Source organism: Asterias rubens, chromosome 21 (genome assembly GCF_902459465.1).
Source record: "Asterias rubens chromosome 21, eAstRub1.3, whole genome shotgun sequence".
In the NCBI taxonomy this organism is placed as follows: domain Eukaryota; kingdom Metazoa; phylum Echinodermata; class Asteroidea; order Forcipulatida; family Asteriidae; genus Asterias; species Asterias rubens.
Window position 1 is genome coordinate 9,544,150 of NC_047082.1, and position 21,193 is coordinate 9,565,342.

At 38.5% G+C, this 21,193-nt stretch overlaps 3 protein-coding genes across 3 annotated transcripts; 1 reads left to right on the top strand and 2 right to left on the bottom strand.

The window, feature by feature from the left end:
- Positions 1-245: 245 nt before the first annotated feature.
- LOC117304413 (nuclear inhibitor of protein phosphatase 1-like) lies at positions 246-6,300 on the bottom strand. Its single transcript, XM_033788849.1, has 7 exons — positions 6,232-6,300; positions 5,012-5,072; positions 3,286-3,439; positions 2,819-3,042; positions 1,993-2,137; positions 1,222-1,286; positions 246-965 (listed from the first exon to the last, which is right to left on the bottom strand). Exons 1-7 carry the CDS (start codon positions 6,291-6,293, stop codon positions 600-602), a joined length of 1,077 nt encoding a protein of 358 aa, XP_033644740.1. The 5' UTR covers positions 6,294-6,300; the 3' UTR covers positions 246-599.
- Positions 6,301-6,670: 370 nt separating this feature from the next.
- Positions 6,671-10,997, top strand: LOC117304415 (transmembrane protein 14C-like). Its single transcript, XM_033788853.1, has 4 exons — positions 6,671-6,874; positions 7,587-7,688; positions 8,814-8,901; positions 9,553-10,997. The coding sequence occupies exons 1-4, from the start codon at positions 6,802-6,804 to the stop codon at positions 9,590-9,592; spliced, it is 303 nt and encodes a 100-aa protein (XP_033644744.1). The 5' UTR covers positions 6,671-6,801; the 3' UTR covers positions 9,593-10,997.
- A 218-nt stretch (positions 10,998-11,215) lies between these two features.
- Positions 11,216-17,359, bottom strand: LOC117304414 (non-structural maintenance of chromosomes element 1 homolog). Its single transcript, XM_033788852.1, has 7 exons — positions 17,291-17,359; positions 15,956-16,109; positions 15,640-15,845; positions 14,492-14,635; positions 13,637-13,753; positions 12,680-12,809; positions 11,216-12,319 (listed from the first exon to the last, which is right to left on the bottom strand). Exons 2-7 carry the CDS (start codon positions 16,074-16,076, stop codon positions 12,261-12,263), a joined length of 777 nt encoding a protein of 258 aa, XP_033644743.1. The 5' UTR covers positions 16,077-16,109; positions 17,291-17,359; the 3' UTR covers positions 11,216-12,260.
- Positions 17,360-21,193: the final 3,834 nt, after the last annotated feature.

Below are 21,193 nucleotides of genomic sequence, written 5' to 3' on the forward strand. Positions count from 1 at the left end.
AAATCTTTACCTCAACTTGAGACACAATGACCGTTGGCACCTTGACATGAGACAAAATATCATCACAGGTTTTTCGTTAGTCTAAGTTTCGCAAAATCTGCAATCTGGCAATAAGTCTCCAACTACTGTGTATTGGATATTATCGTGGTGCAGCCATCTTGAATTTATCCCATTGATATCAATGTTACCAAACCGAGGCTGGAGAACATTAGTCTGGTTCCTATTTGTAAAATGATTATTAGCATTGATTATTGTTATTTGATACGAGGTACAAGACCCAGATGGAGGCAGCATGATAAAAAACAACATCAAATCATTCACGTACCGTTTAGTGAAAACATCAAGCAATCCTGACAGTCAGCTACAATCTTTTTACACTCCTCCTAAAAGTTTCAGTATCAATCTAAATATTATAGTATGTCCGTTTGATAAAAAATCCTGTGTTGACATGGTAACAATTCCCTTGATAAACAACGCCTTAACAGACTTCCGGGCACGGGCTCAAAATTGTTCACAAGTTCTGTACGGACGGCAGTATAAAAAAAAAACAATTTGCAAGTTGACAACTCTGCGTTACCATCTCTCCTCAGGCGCGCCTCCTAGAGTAAAAGAGAGGGTGTGGGCTTCTTCCCGGGCCACGCCTCCTTTGCATATTTCTTCTTCTTTGGCAAGTCAATGCCCATATTAGGAATGTGTGCTAACATTGTTGTTTGCCTCATTTCCTCAACCGGCGGGGCCATGTCAACTTCTGGCGCCAAATTGGGCGCATGCATGAGTCCGAGGGTAGCGCTACCAAGCATACCAACTGGGGGCGAGGTTGGGGTGGTGGGTGTGTTTGGTAAGAGGGCCTCGTTATCCGCACCTGGAAGGTCCGCATACAGCGACGGACCATAGTGAAGTCCTTGTAACCTCCTTACCATGTCGTTTGCAGCACTCACACTCTGCGACTCCTCTAACCGCCTTTTCTGTTGGTCCAAACAAGGTGAAGTTATTGTAGTTCAAAGCCAGGATAACAACCTCTACATAAAGCGGCTAAACTGGCTCCCTGATAAATTTATTGCTCCGCGAGTACAATTATTTCAGCAATTTTTTGTGTTAATTTTTACACCAATACTTCCTTGCCGACACCGTCTCTAAAAATAGGCAGTAAAGCTTTTCGGACGTAACTATAACACAGCACTGTGGATTGTTAATTATGAATAAATATTTCCTGGATCTTACCTTCACAGGAACGACAGATGTCTGAATTAGATTTCTGAATCGACCAACTGATGGATCAATGTCTTCTATAATAAATCAAACAGATAACAAGGATTAAATAATGACATTTTTTATATTGCTAAGCTACCCGTCAAACAAAAACAAATAAATAAATAAATAATCAAATAAATAAAACTGGCTGTAGTGAATACAATTCAAGACAAGGTAATTTAATTGCACAGCTTTAATGTTAGCCAAAACAAAGCATGGTCCTGAGGCTCGTTCCAAATGGTCAACCACAGTAGTCAACCAGTGGTCGACCAGCCCGGGTTCGAGTCAAAATAGTCAACCTTTAGTTAAAGGAACACGTTGCCTTGGACCGGTCAAGTTGGTCTTTCAAAAGCGTTTGAAACCGTTTGTTATAAAATGCATATGGGTAGAAAGGTGTTTTAAAAGTAGAATACAATGATCCACACAAACATGCCTCTAAATTGCGTGGTTTTCCTTTGACCTCGTCGACTAACACGGTCAGCCATTTTTGGGAGTCAAATTTTTGATCCCCATATGGCCGACCGTGTTAGTTCGCACAGTAAAAGGAAAACCATGCAATTTCGAGGCAAATTTGTGTGGATCATTGTATTCTACTTTTAAAACATCTTGCTAACCATATGCATTTTATAAAAAAAAACGGATACAAATGCTTTTTATAGATAGACCAACTCGTCCGATCCAAGGCAACGTGTTCCTTTAACCATGGTGTGCACTCGAACTTGCTCTTTATTGACTTCTTACCTGGGTTTATAATTTCATCCTCCTCTCCAAAGGAGATATGGCCGACACTTTTCCTCTTTCTTGTCCTCTCTGGCTTGGGTGTTGTCTCCTCATACCCAACATTGGCTATCCTTTTATTATGAGCGGTGTTGAACTCTGTTAAATTCTATTACGATGGGGGGGGGGGGGAATGATGAACAAAAGGCCCTGTTCATTAATTCATTCATTTCATTTAATGGTTCATTAAAAATGTATTCAAACCAGCAGCCAGCAGAAAAACTACATGAACAGTAACATAATTAAAAGTCTGGAGTAAAAAAAAAACAAGAGTAATTGGAGACTTTGGAACGCTAGGACTTTTTTTAGGTGGCAGCAGACTTACCAGGTAAATTGCCATTGTTTACTTAGTTCTGAGCATGCGCACATTCCCGAGAACAATGGATGTTACCTGGTAAAGTCTGCTGCCAAAAAAAATTACTTTCAATGTCACAACAATTATTTTAGCATGTAAAACGATTTACAAGCTCTGGTATAAATGTATCCAGAATTGGTAATTTATACATTGTACCGTACATGCTTAAATAATTGTTGACTTTTCGTGACATTGTTTTACTAATTTTTTAAAAAACTACAGCACCTCAGCAAGTAATAACATAAGGGAAGCTTTCTACCACCATTATCTTCAAACCTTGTTAAAGTTTAATGTAAATCTGAAGATATTGTGCTAAACAAAACCCTTCAATAGCCTCATGTTTCGACCCAAATTCAGACCATTAACCAATGTATTTTGTACAATTTTTGTAATGCAAAGGAAAGAATAACTGAGACTAATAAAAAAAACACAAACCTCTAGTTCTGTTTCTTCCTCTGGTAATCCCAAGAGGCCACCGATAATTTCGTCCTCTTCCTGTTCGGACTTTGAATCAGTTGCTGCAACTGAAGATGCTGTTTGGGGTTTCTCTCGGAGCACATAGCATCGCGTCGAGGCACCAAAATGTATGGTGCTGTCCAGGGGGATTTGCTGCGGCTTGTGTCCCTCAAGGCGAATTGAACCGAGAAAAGTGCCGTGGGCTGAGGGGGAAAAAAAATTCCCAATGGACAAACGCATTGGAAAATACTTTTCAATTAATACTTACTGGAGCAAAACAAAACAAAACATAAATTAACAAAATAAATTCCTTATCTATCGTCCCAAACTTTTCAGAGCATGTAACCGGAAACACACAAATATTTTTGTTAGGCCTAATGTGAAGTACTCGATTGGAGAAACTGGCATGATTATAAAATTAAGAAACATTTTTAAGATGAACTCACTGCTTCCGAGGTCAACCAGGAAGGACCTATTGAGATGTTTGTGGTACATCAATGCTGCATGGACCCTGGAGCACGAAGCATGGTCTAAGACGAAGTCACAGACGATGGAGTTTCTCCCAAAGTAATACACATTCTTCTCATCAATCATCATTTTCTACGAGGCGACAGGAAACAACAAAATGAAAGATACAAATAAGGATCACAGACAGTAACATTTGGATTAATGTTTAAATTTAACTCAATTCAATAAACAGTTATTTCATGATGGCATTTACTAAAATATATAGGTTAATTAAAAGTACATTATTCTGTTCAAATCTTATTAAATATCAAGAACCCTTAAATTATACAGCATTATTATATACAGTAATATCCAAGACGTAGGAAAATGAGTGAAGCATATGTAGGCTTATCTCAAGTGTTTACACTATTCAAATCAATTCAAATCAACAAACAGTTATTTCATGATGGCAATTACAAAGATAAGTACAGGTTATTTACAATTTTATTATTATGTTAAAATCTTCGAAAATATTATCAAGAACCGTTAAAATATACAGCATTTTACAGTCATAGCCAACATATAGGAAAACAAGTGTAGCACAAAATGTAGGCTTATCTTGTATACTGTATACGCTATTCAAATCAATTCAATTCAGTTAACATTTATTTCATGACGGCAGTTACAAAGAGAAGCACAGGTTATTTACAAGTTATATTATTATAGGTGAGAATAACGAATGTCAGATAATAAACGCAAACAAAACACAATATTAATCTTTCAAAGTATCAAGAACCCTTATACAGCATCATTGAGAGAAATGTCAGCGAGGAACATAACCCAGTTCGTGATCTCCACAAACTGGGCCCAAAACATCCCGCTGCAAAACACAAGGTTTCATCGCTTTAGCACTTTGTTAAGTCTTCAAGTACCATATCAGGTTTAAGCAATGACCTAATGAGGTCCGCTATCCCTGCTCTGTATTGTCTAACTGTAGTTAGGCATACATTGGTAGTTGACAACTGTTCAGTGCAAATCCTTTAAAAACTCAATTTCACATTTACCCAAAACAAGTTAAAGATAGGATCATACTCAGGCCTTGAATTTCATCTTTGAGAGGGCAAGGCCATTTTCGTTTTGCAAAGGGCACTTTCATTCAAATTCTTAGAGTCTATAGGAAAGTTTACAAGGGGCACAATGGCCAATACAAGAGCAAAAGAGGCCATGTTGTCAACTCGCCGTCAACTCGCCGTCAACTCACATGTGCCATCAACTCGCCATCAACTCAACCACTATACCGCAGATGACAGGCGGGATTAGTCTTGACATAAGCGATCAATTTACACGAAGCGCAGTACTTGTACATAATACAGTAGTATACGGTACCGATAATTGAAGTCTTGGGCTAAGACTCTTCCATATTCTGGAAAGCGCCCTCTGTGTTGTACAAGCTCTGTGAAAAAGCAAGATGGCGGACGACTGTTTGGCTACTTCGGGAAAAAAAAATCACGAGCAGAAAACACAATTCAATGTAGAAAAAATTACCGAAAAGTAACCTAAAACTGATGAAAATTATCTTTTTGCTAATACTTTATCGTTCTATGCCTCTTTTGTGGATTTGAAACTTGTATTGGAGGAGTTGACGGCGAGTTGACGACACCAAGCGAGTTGACGGCAAGTAGTAGGACCCAGAAGAGGGGTCTGGGACAGGACCTCCATACATACCTCTATCATCTTCGTTTCTTTGAGTACATCAAGATGTAAACCTGGTGATGGCTTTCCAGCCCTGTTTAGGTCAAAGGTCAATATTATGTAAAAACAGACTGAAACTGGAGAGTAAAGTTGCAATAATGGAAAGGAAAAAATACTGTCTAAAAACAAAAAAAAACAATTAAAGCAGCTATTGTACCTATTTAAATAGGTGCGATATAATTGTAACCTTCCACCCGCCGTCGGGAGGAGGGTTACGTTATATTGGAACTACTATTACGGCTATTAATATGAAGTGAAATGAAATAGATCAGTATATTTACACCAAGTCCCACAACAATGCATTTCTCACTGTGGATAACTTTCCGTATGGCGCCACCACTTTTTCACTCATTTTTACAAAAAGGGATATCTCATTGAGGTAAATTAGATACTATATTATTTCATATAGAATGAAAAAGTGGTGGCGCCATACGGAAACTTTTCCCTCACTGTTATTGTGAATAACAATGGCTTCATTTAAAAAAGAGTATTAATGTTAATTCAATACTTAATAATAATAATTAATAGTCCACTAAAAACCAAGTACATGTAAGGGTTGAAACAGCTTTTCGAGGGGGGGGGGGTGGCTGTGGATGGCTAGCACAGCTAGACGGGCGCTGTACTCCTTTTTTTCAAAATGTTGTCATCATCACTCAGTACAACCATGGAGATGGAGGTGGTAGAAAGTAGAAATGATACACTAAAAAATGACAACATTTCGAAAAAAAAGGGAGTACAGCGCCCCAGTTTGGGTCTACTGCTAGTGGTTAGTGCTAGTGCTACCATTAATTAAATTATAGCACAAAAGTGTAGTTAGTGTAGTAAGTAGTCACCACTTCAGTCCTTCACATTCAAAACTAATGCATACCGACTGTGCTACTGCTAATGCTTTTTCAATGACACTGTGTGAGGTAGGTCGTAAGCTACCACCATGGTAATAAGTGTCACTGAAATAAAGCAATTGGGGGGAAATGGTTGACGAGTCAACTCGACCCTTGTATAAAACCAAAATGAAGAACTAACTCGACCGTAACTCAAGATTTTTGTAAACAATTGTATCTACAAGATAAAATGCAGTTAATCAAAATATTCACTGAAGGCTGTGATGTGAAATGTGTAAGAAGCACATGATCAATGCACTAATAAAATAGTTAAGCAGTTTAACCATAAATAAGTGTTTTTCCCAAGCTTACCACGATGGAACATCATAGCCCGACATCTTGGTTTTTGCTGGTGGGTTTTCAGACCCTTCCATTTAAGAAGAGGTGAGAAAAATTAGTTTTCCAAAATACGGAGCAAAAATACTTGCAAAAAATATTGTCAAAAGTCATTGGTTATTGTTTTATTAATAACAATTGTCACCATCAAATTGCATTCAATGTGCTCTTTATTGTATTCAAATGATATTAAAGAATGACAGTGCGCGTACAATGCAATTTATCCCGATTTAGGATAATGGAACATTCAAAACAAAATGCTGCATGGCGCGTGGTCAACATTGTGTTTGGCGCAAAAACAAAATGCGCATTCCTGAAAATGTGTCGCGCTAGCAGCAGCGACCATCATTATACCGTTCTTAATCTCACTTTGCGCATAACAACCTAAATGCGCGTTGTCTCGAATGTATACAAAATCGCATGTATTTGATATCCTTTTGATACTTCACACGTTAGCGCACACATTCCTTCTTGCTTGAGAGCTTGAAATAGAATAAATTTAAGTGATTGGGAAAAAAACTTGCTGCACTATCGGCAAATATCATAATGACGGATGTTATCGGCTTTGGATATGCAGCATTTGTTGCCGTTGGAGGTCTTGTTGGTTTTATGAAAGCTGGTAAGTATTATTATAATAAGCTGGATGGAAAGCTTGCTGTAAACTTTGTTTAGTACCATATTTACCAACAATTTCTTGTTGACAACATCATTATAAAGTAAACATGACATTGCACAAAATACTCTATTTATATTTTTTTTAAACGAAGCATACAGGTCTGGGATGGTTATATGATTTAATATCTCAATACAGTGTATTGACACACTGCAGTCTCGGGCCTTACAAATGTATATTAATTATTATACTTCACGTGTAGCAATGAAGGCGATTAATTGCCTCCATGCCCCCTGACATTGCCTTTGTGCCCTTGAAATGCTCCAGTAGAAATTTACGATTCCCTCATAATCATATAGGGTGCCCTTTACCAAGGAGAAAATGCCTTGGTGCCCTTGCCCTTTCAAAAACAAAGCAAACAGGGGCCAATTTCATAGAGCTGCTAAGGGCTAAGCACAAAAATTTGCTTCCTTGAAAAAAAAACAGGTCTACCAACCAAATTTCCATTTCTTGCATATATCGCTTATTACTGAAAATCACATGGAAATTTGATTGGTAATCCTGTCTTTATCAAGGCAACAATTTCATGCTAAGCAAATTTTTGTGCTTAGCAGCTCTATGAAATTGGGCCTAGGCCTAGCCTGCAGTCTTTTACAATGTCGTGGTTCATTCACTGTTGTTTATAACTTGTTGTTTTGCCCATTTTACTACTTTGAAGGTAGTTTAGTTTCATTGGTCATGGGACTTGCTATGGGAGGACTGGCTGCATTTGGTGCCTCACAGACTTCAAGAAATCCAAGCAACTGTTTGGCAATTCTTGGTAAGTGTCCAAAAACCAGTAGTGAATCTATACACTCGGTATAGACGATGTGTGACCTGTGTCATCACATGTTTACAAAAGAGCCACAGAGCCTCAGGGACTTCCTGCAGGCAGGATTTGTACACAGCTCAATGGAAGAAAACATAAAATCTTATATTTGATGGAGATTGCACTGTCTAATTCTTGTCAACTTTTGATATGATGAAAGGGGGCACATCTCAAGACTTGACCAGCTTTTACTTTCACAACTCTTGGTTTTATGTGGAAATTATGACACAAAATGTCAACTTTCCCACAGGACCAGTGTTGTATCTTGCCTGCCAGAATACTGAAAGAATGTACAAGGTCACACTTATTGTAAACAAGGTTCACATGGTCTATTGTTTTAAGAGAGCAGAGTCACATGGTGAGTGAGGTCATTTCAAAAGGTGGTAGCGTTTTTGAGATATCGCTGAAAAATCCAGAGTGGTTTTAAATCGACGCAGGAAGATAATTAATAATTGGAATACACAATCTGAGAAACGTTTCTGATAGTAACATTTCTCAAATACAAATTTTGGGGGATAAAAACTGATAACATAACCACATAACCTCGAAGTGAAAAGTCATATCGAGAGCTGCTGTACTTCGCTAACCAAGTTAGTTTTTCATCGCTGTTAATTTTGGGATTGATAACTAAATGTATGTACTTTCCCTTTAAAGCCATTGGACACTTTTGGTACAGACAAAAAAATAAAAGTTCACAGATTTACCAATAATTTACAGGGTTTACAGAAGGTAATGGTGAAAGACTTCTCTTGAAATATTATTCCATGAAATGCTTTACTTTTTCAGAAAACATTAAAACAATATCAATTCTCGATATTGCGAATTACGGATTTATTTTAAACACATGTCACGACACGGCGAAACGTGCGAAAACAAGGGTGGGTTTTCCCGTTATTTTCGTCTGACTCCGATGACCGATTGAGCCTAAATTTTCACAGGTTTGTTATTTTATATAGAAGTTGTGATACACAAAGTGTGGGCCTTGGACAATACTGTTTACCAAAAGTGTCCAATGGCTTTAAAACAATTAATAAAGGGCAAACGTTTTATGGGTTTCATTGTGTATCGTGTTTTCAGGTGCGTCAGCCATTCTTCTGTTTGTTATGGGAATGCGTTTTATGAACACTGGGAAGTTCATGCCAGCTGGAATGCTTGCAGCTCTGAGGTAACACCAATTATTACCCATCAACACCCATTAGTACCCTTCAGATCTCATTAGTTCACCCATTTGTACCCATCGACTCCCAGTACCTGCCAGTTTAATAACCATCTGGCCCCCATTAGTTTGGCCCTTGCTATCAATTTACCCACAGTGTAAGGATATAAATAGTTGTGTCCACCATGCATTGTGTGTAATTTATGCAAACTGCACTATGCATTAAAAGGATGAATAATGCACATAATCTTAACGGAAAATGCAGTGCACAAACGAACAAAGATTGCCTGTTTTACTTGTTTGGCAACAAGTAAACGTGGTCGAGTATTATGCCTGTGATTTTTTTCAGAGCTCAGGAACATACCAACCGAATATACAGTGCTAACACACATCAGTGTACATGTATGGTTTGGGTAAAACTAAGTATTCTTTATCCCTGATGCACATTTCAAGATGTTAAACTGTTTTCAATAAACACAAGTCAAGGATTTTGTCTTAAGACATAAAAGAGTTGGTTCTTAAAAAAAAAAAGTCCACAACTTTGTGACTGTGCAGATATTTTCATTTTAGTTTTATATAGTTTTAATCTACATGTACACACCTTTCGCAATGTAAACCATTTCATTATGTTTTTAAATCTCCGTACTTGTTTCCTTGCAGTTTGTTCATGGTTGTACGCTATGGTACTAGATTGATGTAGAGACGAGGTCTCATCTCAACTCAACTGAAACTACAAGTCTCTGTTGTCTTCCAGAAAGTAGTCAAACAGATTTTATAAGTCCTAAAGTTGTTATTTTTTTCAAAAAGAAGTAGTCATAGGGCTTGATATTTTGGGAAGGTTCCACGGGATCGCAGGGCTTTAAAAACAATTATTTTCAAACATTGACTTTCAAGAAAATTTTCGGTCTGGTGAAAATTGTGAGCATTGAAGCGCTGCAGTTAAAACAAGCAGGATACCTGTGAAACATAACGGTACACATCTCAAATTTTGGCTGGTTACCTTATTCTAGTAAGCACAATTGTGCACAGTTTTGTTGTGATCATGGTCCAATTCCACTAAGCCTGTACGAACAAAGACTTGCTAAGCACAGTCAAACTTGCTTAGAAGAATCAGGTAACCTTCCAATATTCAATAGACCTTATATGCACATGACGTCATTTCAGTTCTTGAGGTCAAAAGGAGGTTGTTCATTGGCCAATCTGTGTGCGTTTCGATTGTTTCGTCACCGTTTGACCTCAAAGATGGCGGCTGGATGACGTCAATGCATAAGGTCTATGAAGTCATAACACTATTGAGACTGGTGTCCCACTCATGATTTTGCTTAGTAATGAAATTTTCTAAGCATTTTGTTCTGCTTAATACAAGTTTTATTAAATTGGGCTCAGCTGAAATCCGTCGGATTTTAGTGCGGTTTTACTTGATTCTGAGGGGCAGCCATACCTAGGGTGCTCAAGGCATGTCAACTCTCCTTTCTCTATTTAGTCATGCATGTTTCAATGTTCAATTACTATTTTTGGTTAATTCAAATAATTCTCTAAAACAACGAACAAAAGCATCATACTTACATGTTTGTTTTTCTAAATATTATTGTGACCTGAAACACATGCACCTTGGCACCTAGAATAAAAATAATATAGTCATAACTAGTCAAAATAGTGCATTTTACAAATAACGTCTCACTGCACTTTACATATAGTGCCCTGGTCTTTGGGCCAATAACATAATCTTCAATCTCTCTCAGCTTCCCGGGAAGTTTACAGCCCTTAACTGCTGTGTATTTTTCAACCTTAACCTCAGCAAGTAGCCCTGGGTAAACAGAAGCAATTTTTTGTAAAGCATTGTGCTCAAGGATACAAGTGTCGTGACCGGGATTCAAGCAAACTTACACCCCGATGACTTAGCCACCATAAATAGAAGGCACAGAAAGCTAAACTGCCACCTGGAATAAAGCAACTCATATTTTTGTATCGTATCATTGACTTATTGTGGTAATCCTGTATTGTGTTTATATATAGCTGTAAGTTGACAAATGGATTATAATTGCTATAACAGAAGAAACACATTTTTAAATAAAGAAACCATAAAATGGAACAATAGCAAATAAGTGCTTTTTAGTCGTCAAGTTTGTTCAAGGCGCAATTTTCATCCTTTTATTAAACTCAACAAAATTGACAGAACAGACACATTTAAAGCTATGAAATAATTTGTTTATATAAAAAAAACAAAGAACAGTAAACGGTGTAAATTAACAGGATCATCAAATAATAAAACACTAAGCAAGTTCGAGTGTGCACCATGGTTAGCTAATAGTAAGGTTAACTATTTTGACTCGAACCCAGGCTGGTCGACCATTGGTCGACTACTGTGGTGGACCATTTGGAACCAGCCTCATGACCATGGTTCCCTCACTGGTCCCCGATAGTCTGTTCATTGCTAACATGTGTAAGGCGCAGAAGGGAACCAGTGACACTATAGCGAAAAGGTGGAAGGCAATGAAGTGCTTAATTCCATGGTACAGATGGTTGACTAGCTAGGCTTTCAGTCGAGTCGTCCGAGTGACTGCATATACATTGCTTGTCAGTGGTCAATCACGGGTTGACTGATTGTGGGCAATCGAACTTGCTCACTGTCTAGGGTAACATAAATACAAGATACAAAAGTATATAAAATATGTACATTTTATTAAAAGACACCCCGCCCGAAAACCAGACTCTTCCTGCCAAAACTCATTATTGGGTTCATTTGCTCATAAAATATATAAGAAGAGCTTTCAAAAAAATGCCTAATCATGACCTATATAGGGGAAGTATTTCTCAACATATAAAATGTTTAAAGGCACTGGACACGTTTGTTAATTGACAAATACCATTATTCTCACTTGGTGTATCCCAACATCGTAGTTGCAAGAGAATATCAAAGAAAAAACACCCTTGTTACACAGATTTGTGTGCATCAACATTCTAAAACTTTATGAGACGATTGTGATACAATTGGAACGCAATTTTCCTTCTGAAAGAGTGAATTTATAAAAAAAAAGGAGACAATTTATAAAAAAGCTCAGTTTGCACCTTTGTAGCTCAGTTGTAAATAAATTTAAGTCACACACCAGTGTTGACTAAATGAGAATCAGGGTAGACGCATGTGCATGTAAATGCGCCGCTCGCCTTGAAATGGGTCCATAGGCTTAAATTGACTCTGCATTTTTCTGCTACATTAATTGCTGGTTTGTCAGGCTTGAACAAAGGCAGAGTCACAAAATTAGAGCAGCGGTCTCCCTTAACAAATGTCCGCTAGCCAAATACCAGTTTAAACACATGAGGCGCAGTCTGGGTTTTGTTGACCTGGGGGGGGGGAGGGGGGACACAACTCAGTTCCGATCTTTCCTCTTCCGTCCTGTTGTTACAGCTGAAGAACTACTAGGAGCATCTAAAAATGTGAAGTAAAATACAAACAATTTTATTGTAGGTAATTTGAACTCTTTACACTGGTTTCTTCCTCTGAGAAAAGTCCACGAGAGGACAGGATTTTTTTTTAAAAATAATTTTGTTTGACCCTATCTCATAAAACTGTTGATAATAATGGCTTCTTATATAGGTCGCATATCCTTGGCGCTGTAAAATACAGTATTTCCTGAAAGGTATTTGGGTCTTTGTTTGAATTATGAGACCTAATCCTTTTAAAGCACCATGTCATTATTTACTAGGTGCTGTGGCGCAATTTGGTGCCGATCAGATGCTAAAAAAAAAGAGAGCAAAACACCAGATAAAAGACGAGCATTAAAATCACCTCTGTTGTCTGGCAATATATCATAGTCCCAACTTTCTTGACACTTGGGGCATTTGAGATCGCCTCCCCCTCTGAAGAGTCGAGCTGCACAGAAATTATGAAGTTTCAGACCGCAGGAACATATCTGACCCTAAGAGAAAGATCAAACATCGGCAAATATTATTAAAGACTCCAAAAGTCTTGCAGTTGTTAAAGGAACACATTGCCTTTGGCTGGTCGAGTTGGTCTATAAAAAGCGTTTGAAACCATTTGTTATGAAATCCATAGAAAGATGTTTTCATAATAGAATATAATGATCCACACAAATATGCCTTGAAATTGCACTATTTTCCTTAGTTTTTGACTCCACAAAATGGCCGACCGTGACAGTTCGCACAGTAGAAAGAACCACGCAATTTCGAGGCATATTATTTGTGTGGATCATTATATTCTACTTTTAAAGCATCTTTATAACCATGTGCATTTAGAAACATACGGTTTCAACTGCTTTTCATTGACCAACTCGCCCAATCCGTGTCCCTATGAAGCTTTCGTTCTTAGAAAACCTTATGAATCTACTCAAGTAATTACTTTCCTTTGAAAATATCATTTCCACAATGAAACCCCGACTTGAAAAAGGAAAGACAGCAAAGATTTGTACAATAGACCGTACTGAATATGACGTCACCATTAAAAAAACCTGCCCTACAACATGGCGTCTGTGAGAGTGTGCATACGTGTGCCATTGAAATCAAACCGGGAACGCAGCATGCTGCGACAAGTGCGACTATTGATTGCTTAGACGAGTCGCGACTACCGTATGTCAACAGAGACGCACGGATTTCTATGCGCGGCGCACAGTATAGGCCTATGAACAACCTCCTTTTGACCTCTAGGTGAGGGCGCCCTACTGAAATGACGTCATGTGCATAAGGTCTATTATACAATGAATATTTGGGTTTTAAAATATTTGCATACCTTGAGAACGATTTCTTTGCAGAGATGACAGTGTCTGATATCCTCTTCGTAGACATCTGTAAGGTAGTGCTCTAGCTCCATGATGGCGCGGGGGGCTAACGAAATCTCACCCTGACTCTGATAAAATCACAAGATTTGGATGGTTTATTTATACTACTGCCAAAGATGCAAACCATCATGATAGTTAAGCAATAATAACAAGCAATCAAAAATTAACAATCTACAAAGCAATTAGAAAAGAAATAAATAGCCTATGAAGCGAAGTAAGTATGAAAAAAAGTGTTTTGAGTGATGTTTTGAAATCGGGAAGTGAATTAGCATGACGTATTTAAAGGCAGTGGACACTATTGGTAATTGTCAAAATCCAGTCTTCTCACTTGGTGTTTCTCAACATGCATAAAATAGGCTAACAAACCTGTGAAAATTTGAACTTGATTAATCGCGAGATAACTATGAAAGAAAAAAACACAAAGTTGTGTGCTTTCAGATGCTTGATTTCGAGACCTCAAATTCTAAACTTGAGAGGTCTTGAAATCAAATTTGAGGAAAATTACTTCTTTCTCGAAAACTACGTCACTGCATAGGGAGCCGTTTCTCACAATGTTTTATATTATCAACCTCTTCCCATTACTCGTTACCAAGTGAGGTTTTATGCTGATAATTATTTTGAGTAATCACCAATAGTGTCCACTGCCTTTAAACAGTGTTCCAAAGGTGTCGTGGTGCTGCTGCATAAAAACCTTTGGAGAATGAAGTGTATCTGGTTTTAGGTTTAGTGAGAATCCTTGTATCTGAGCTTGAGCGGAGTGTGCGAGTTGGCTGGGAATAAACAAGATGGCTCAAATCCTAACATACCTCAGTCAGCCATTTCTCTTTGATCAGTCTTCTAAGGATGCTCTGAGCTTCTTCTTTGGATATTTTCTCTTTGATATGGCTCGTAAGATTCAAGACATCGGTGGAGGAGGCCATACCTGTGTCAGACTCAACGATCAGATCGAGCTGGAGAGAAAAATCAATTTAAGAAAGTAAACCACCGTCAGAAAGAAAGACATAATTTGTCATGGATTGATTGTAACAAAGAAGCACAAAATATAGGAACGTAATGACTTTGACCTAGAGACCAAGGTAATCTCGAACCAGTGGTGTAACAATCCAAAGTTTTGATCAGATGCTCTGATTGTCTTCAAGAGAAGACTGGCACTGATGCCGAGTGCTGCTTTAAAGGTTTTTGATACCTTTTGTAGATCAACTTTTTGGCCATGACATGAATCCCTACTCACTGTGAATGAAGATCTATGCATGTTACCTGTAGAAGTTTCAGCTTCATTAGTCGTCAAGTTTTTGAGAACAAAATGTGAAAATCAATGTCGCGTGAATCTGTTGTCAATGCTTAAATAATTTTTGTTTTATAGAGACAAAATTATTTTCATGAAATTGTTTTACTAAAAAAACTACAGCACTTCAGCAAGTAATATTCTTAGGGAAGCTTTCTACCATCATTATCTTTAAAAGCCATTATACACTTTCGGAACAGAAAAAAAAAAAAAAAAAGTTCACAGATTTACAAATAACTTACAGGGTTTACAGAAGGTAATGGTAAAAGACTTCTCTTGAAATATTATTCCATGAAATGCTTTACTTTTTGAGAAAACATTAAAACAAGTATCAATTCTCGACATCGAGAATTACGGATTATAGTTAACACATGTCATGACACGGCGAAACGTGCAGGAACAAGGGTGGGTTTTCTCGTTATTTTCTCCCGACTCCGATGACCGATTGAGCCTAAATTTTCACAGGTTTGTTATTTTATATAGAAGTTGTGATAAACAAAGTGTGGACCTTGGACATTACTGTTTACTTAAAGTGTCCAATGGCTTTAAATCATGTAAGCTCAATGTAAGTCTTGGGACGTTGTGTTTTGTGTCGTACAAAAAGTACCCACACCCTTAAAATAAAATTGATCTAAGTTTAGTTCCAACAAGAATAATCCAATCACTCACTATTTTCTTGAAGAGTTCAAGGTCATTCTTTTGGTAGTCCGATGACAGCCTCCCAAGCTCCGACTCGGTAGTCCTAACCAGAGCAAACATCAGCTTCCCCGTTTCTTCATCTTTCTTGGACCTTATCTCCATTCCTAAACTGTTGATGTTGGTGTTGATGGCCTCCAAGAAGTTGCGAAGACACTCCTTTGTAGCTTCATAATTCACTGTTTAGAATGCAACATTAAAGTTCATAGGACTGCAGGCCCAATACAAATAACGAAAGATTTTATCTAAATTGTGATTTGATAATAATAAAAAAAAAATAGAGATTTACCATCAAATGTCTCGCAAGCAAACTTGTGTAGTTCGTTCACCTCTGCGGAGGACATCACTCCCCGGGAGAGGAAGGACTGAAGGGCAAGTCTATGAGCATCACTGCTCCTGGTGGTCGCCATTCTAGTTGAGAAAGTTCAGTGCTGAAAAACAAACTGAGAAAAATTTCCGAATAAGTTAAGGAAACTTGAAGATTCTTACAACTACATGTAGTAGTTCTATTCTACTCTAGTCACTGGCAGGGCCAAATTAAGCTGAGTGTTAATTAAATTATGTATTGTCACCAAAAAAAATGGGGTTATTTGTTTTGTTTTAAATTAATAAGACAAACAAAGCACTAGCCACTTTCACACAACACAACTTCAGTAAAAAATGTTAAATCATATAATTTGGGCTGGTACCTGTTTCTGCTATGCAATACTATAATTATTATTATATACCTCATGTATATAGAATCCTCTAATCTGATTGGTTGAAAATGGAGTCACGGAACTGGCTATGCCCCTCTCTTTGACCAAGATGACGTCATACTCAGTCACTCATAGTGGTTGCGTTCATTTAGCTTCCTTGGTTCGACCCCAGTCTGCCCAGGTACGTTTGAATACATAGCTTTGACGGGGCTCACCCGGGTCAGCCCCCAATGCGCTGCTTGTGGAGTGGGTCACTTGTGACTTGGGGGTGACCCAAGGTGCATGCCGTCACCACAAGAGGGCGAGTGTGATCGTTCGATTAGCTCTTGTCAGGGGCTCACCTGAGACTGAGTGAGCACGGCGGGGTCGACCCAGGGAAGCTAAACGAACGCACCCAGTGACTATAATTCTGTGTTTAGTTTGAGAATTGTTCTGCTTACACGAGCTCGATGAAAATGGGCCCGGGCCCAGCTATAATGGAGGTAGATTCTATATAAACAGATGGTTCTAACGCCCCGCCCCCCCCCCCCACCACACACAGCACACATTTGATTTCCACTACGTACCAGTTACCATGCCGCCTCAGCATGCTCAGTTAGTCATAGTATCTAAAAAAGAGCACATTCTGACAAGAAAGCACGTTCCTCCATGCTTTAATTAACACGGGAAAAGTTTCCGTATGGCGCCACCACTTTTTCATTCGAAATAAAATTAGTATCTAATTTACCTGATTGATATATCCCTTTTTGTAAAAATGAGTGAAAAAGTGGGGGCGCCATACGGAAAGTTATCCTTAACACGTCAAACAGAAAACACAGGCAATAATGCCGGCATGTAGAGGGTACGGATATTGTTATACATATGATTCGACAAGTAATAATACCTAAATTGGTTACTAAAATCATGGAAAAAATGCCAGGACTCACCACGACTCGACGGCGGACGAAGAACAGAACTCGTCGCCGCTGTTTTTTTGTATTAGTCGTCACTGGGCGGCAGAGGGCGCAATTTAACAAAAAACGTTTTTTTTTTTTTACACACGGACGGACGGGAGGCCGGTGTGTCGCATGCTTTTTTAAGTCGATCCTCTGTGCAATACTTTCCGGAGAACCTTATTGCATATGCAATAATGTCCGCCGGACGGTTTTGCTTATGCAATCGTGTCCGCCCGGACGCTGCTGCATAATGCAATTGTGTCCGCCAGGACACATTTGCATAATATGCAGTTGTGTCCGCCCCGTGCAAAACCGTCCTTGCTGTTACATAAACGCCCTTGGTCGTTCGGTACGTGTATTTCTTTTTACAAGACAGTCATAACATGGTGTTACCGCAAACTCTTCTTTATCTTATTTCCACCATGCAAAGTTTCAAATCCTACTGAGACAGTGCATGTCATGAACATGGCATACATACGTAGGTTCAGTGCAAGTATGCTCGCTTACGCGCGCACATTTAATTTTATACAGTCATGTACATGTGTCCGCCAGACGGTTTTTGCATAGCCCCGAACACGATTGCATGTGCAAAAGTGTCCGGAGCGGACAGTATTGCATGGCGGACACGATTGCATCTGACAGGCCGCGCACTCGCGCAGTATAGTACTCGTTTTTAGAGCAATTCTTGCCTATTGATGCTGAACATTATTTTTGTCGGGTAAGGGAGAAACACATACAGCCTGTAAGCACAAAAACGAGCTATAAGCACAGAAAATGTATGCCTAACAGAAACAGGTCACCAGCCAATCTTACATCAGTTTACAATTTTGTGACTGGTACCCACCAAATTTTTGCAAAAAAATTGTCCTTGGGACGAAGTACTGCTTTTTTGTCTTACAAGGACCGAAATTGTTTTATTCTCACAATAATTGTTTCTTTTTTTTCTAAAACAGTATGGAATAAACGTTTTATTGAACTATTGAATTGAATTGAAACTCAAACATACACTTTCCGGCTGAGCAGATGAATCACCACCAATTGAGTCCGTGTGTTACGTGCTATAACGCTCGGCCACGAAGGAACCAATGAATGTTCATAGGCCTACCAATATCGATAATAGTCCCTCAAGATGGACTATAGCTTGACAAAATATTCAAGGAAAATTTATTTTATCATTATCTTCAAATCAAAATTATTGAGCTTCGTCGGCTTGTTCTCATCAACATCAAAACGAAACATTTTTGCAAACGACCTTCTGGCATGTATCGTATAACGTCTACAAGAAAACGTCACTGCTCATTCAAACATCTGTAAGAAAATTTCGTTATGATCAACAACATTTTCAAGATCAAAGAGCCTACCAACCAAAGCACGTCATCAAAGTATCATCAATGTTATCTTCTAGCCATGAACATCAATCACCCCAACTGTACGAACTTACAAAAACAGAAATGTGACTTTACAGTCTGGACTCTTTTTGTGTGTGGTAACAATCATGCCTAAATAGATGTTTAAAATAATTTGCATCATGGATAAAGAATATTGATTTTGGTTCCACCGATGTGTGTTACTGTTAGCACTGTATACTCAGTACTTTCACAAGTTCTGTGAACAATCACAAGCATAATTATTATTCGGGTGGGATTCGAACCCACGATGCAAATTTAACATAAATTCTTAGCGGTAGGCTTACCCGCTGCTAAAACAAAGGACTTGAACTGCCTCTAGCTACTGGGCAATCTCGGTGGTCTGTAAGTGGTAAAGATCTTGAGTTCGAACCCAATTCAAACCGAATAATTATGCCTATGGTTTTCTTTCCTCGTGACTCGAAAAGGTATGGATTATACAAAGCTTAAAGGAACACGTTGCCTTGGATCGGTCGAGTTGGTCTTTGAAAAGCGCTTGTAAACCGTTTGTTATAAAATGCATATTATGGTTAGAAAGATGTTTTGAAAGTAGAATACAATGATCCACACACATTTGCCTCGAAATTGCGTGGTTTTCCTTTTACTTTGCGAACTAACACGGTCGGCCATTTAATGGGAGTCAAACATTTGACTCCCATAAATGGCCGACCGTGTTTGTCGACGAGGTAAAAGGAGAACCACGCAATTTCGAGTGATGCTTGTGTGGATCATTATATTCTACTTTTAAAATATCTTTCTAATCATATGCATTTTATAACAAATGAATACAAACGCTTTTCAAAGACCAACTCGACCGATCCAAGGCAACATGTTCCTTTAATGATCGATCGGTGTAGGGTAATAAACCAAATAATACATAGTATTTTTTCTTTCCCGATGCAAAATTAAAGCCATTGGACACTTTCGGTAAAACAGTATGGGTCATCGGAGTCAGGATAAAATAACGGGAAAACCCGCCCTTGTTTCCGCACGTTTCGCCGTGTCATGACATGTTTTTAAAATAAATCCATAATTGTCGATATCGAGAATTGATAATATTGTTTTGATGTTTTCTCAAAAAGTAAAGCATTTCATGGAATAATATTTCAAGAGAAGTCTTTCACCATTACCTTCTGTAAACCCTGTAGGTTATCTGTAAATCTGTGATTTTTTTTTTTTTTTTTTTCTGTTCCGAAAGTGTCCAATGGCTTTCAAGTCATTATGCTAGACTCTCTGTGTAGACAAAACTTTCCATTTCGTTTCATCTGTCATTTTTGTTTACAAAAAAAAAATGCGTAAGTTTATCCTCAGGGGAGTGACCTTCCTACGTGTTGTCTGCCCCCCCCCCCCCCCCCATTGGAGTTTCAATATCTGTGTTGAGCTATGCAATAAGGAACTTAGAGGCACTGCAGCCGATTACACGAAACGCTAGGATTAATCCTAACTTGGGATGGGTTCAATGCGTCCTACGTATTTGAATACGGAAATGAACCCGTCCTAAGTTCTAACATGAATCCTAAGTTAGGAAGAGTTTGGTGAAATCGACGGCTGGATACCTTTGGCAATATTGTCAAAGACCAGTCTTCTCACTTGGTGTATCCCAACATAATATGTTTTTAAAAACTGTAAAAACTTGAACTCAATTGGTCATCGAAGTTTCGAGACTAGAAGAATGGAAAAGAAAAACACAAGTTGTGAGCTTTCAGCTGAAGTCTCGAGTTCAATTCAAATATTTTAGTGAGAATTTACTTCTTTCTCAAAAACCGTTTCTCACAATATTTTATACTATCACCAGCTCTCCATTGCTCGATACCAAGTAAGTTGTTATGCTTACAATTATTTTCTTGAGAAAATACCAATAAGTGTCCAGTGCCTTTAAAAATCACTCAAAGATTAGTCATGTCAGTAATGTGATCGCAAAAGCAACCGACCCACTTAAAATTCACTCATGTTCCATACCATCTCAATGTCTCTGAAGGTCATGCCCCAATGACCGATACAAGGTCATCTATGATTGGGCAACACGGGCTATGTTGCAGACATCCTATCCAATAGCGGAAGCTCTTCTTCCGCCTAAATTGCTCAACAGTCCTTATAGCCCACATCTTCCTTAGGCCTGTCATTAAAGAGCGCTTTACAAACTGAAACTGAATACTTGACAAAGTTACTTGTTTTAGATTGAGTTGGCGACTGGTGGAAGATCGAGTAATAAAGCACAACTCATCAGGGTGCGTTTTCACGGCTGTAACCATTAACTGTTTTATTTTGGTCAATGGCCTGCAACCATTAATTTTGGTCACGACCGCTAATACGCAACCATGGTTAAGTCTGCTGCCACCTAGCGTTCCAAAGTCCCCCATTATTTATGGTACTTTGGGTTTGAACAATCAAACATTGACTGGAGCAGGACGTGAACCAACGATCTCCGGGTTATACCGACGCTCTACCAACTGAGCTATCCAGCCCTATAAAATGACGTGTCTGTTCC

What these genes read in the sequence shown, in the direction of transcription:
- LOC117304413 (XM_033788849.1), bottom strand. Translation starts at nt 6,293, where the DNA reads ATGGAAGGGTCTGAAAACCCACCAGCAAAAACCAAGATGTCGGGCTAT. An exon ending in AAGAAACGAAGATGATAGAG is followed by an intron (nt 3,440 to 5,011) that starts GTATGTATGGAG and finishes GTCGCCTCGTAG; the next exon opens with AAAATGATGATTGATGAGAA. An exon ending in CCTGGTTGACCTCGGAAGCA is followed by an intron (nt 3,043 to 3,285) that starts GTGAGTTCATCT and finishes TTTCCCCCTCAG; the next exon opens with CCCACGGCACTTTTCTCGGT.
- LOC117304415 (XM_033788853.1), top strand. Translation starts at nt 6,802, where the DNA reads ATGACGGATGTTATCGGCTTTGGATATGCAGCATTTGTTGCCGTTGGA. An exon ending in TGTTGGTTTTATGAAAGCTG is followed by an intron (nt 6,875 to 7,586) that starts GTAAGTATTATT and finishes ACTACTTTGAAG; the next exon opens with GTAGTTTAGTTTCATTGGTC. An exon ending in CAACTGTTTGGCAATTCTTG is followed by an intron (nt 7,689 to 8,813) that starts GTAAGTGTCCAA and finishes TCGTGTTTTCAG; the next exon opens with GTGCGTCAGCCATTCTTCTG.
- LOC117304414 (XM_033788852.1), bottom strand. Translation starts at nt 16,076, where the DNA reads ATGGCGACCACCAGGAGCAGTGATGCTCATAGACTTGCCCTTCAGTCC. An exon ending in TTGAACTCTTCAAGAAAATA is followed by an intron (nt 14,636 to 15,639) that starts GTGAGTGATTGG and finishes TTTTCTCTCCAG; the next exon opens with CTCGATCTGATCGTTGAGTC. An exon ending in GCAAAGAAATCGTTCTCAAG is followed by an intron (nt 12,810 to 13,636) that starts GTATGCAAATAT and finishes TCTTTCTCTTAG; the next exon opens with GGTCAGATATGTTCCTGCGG.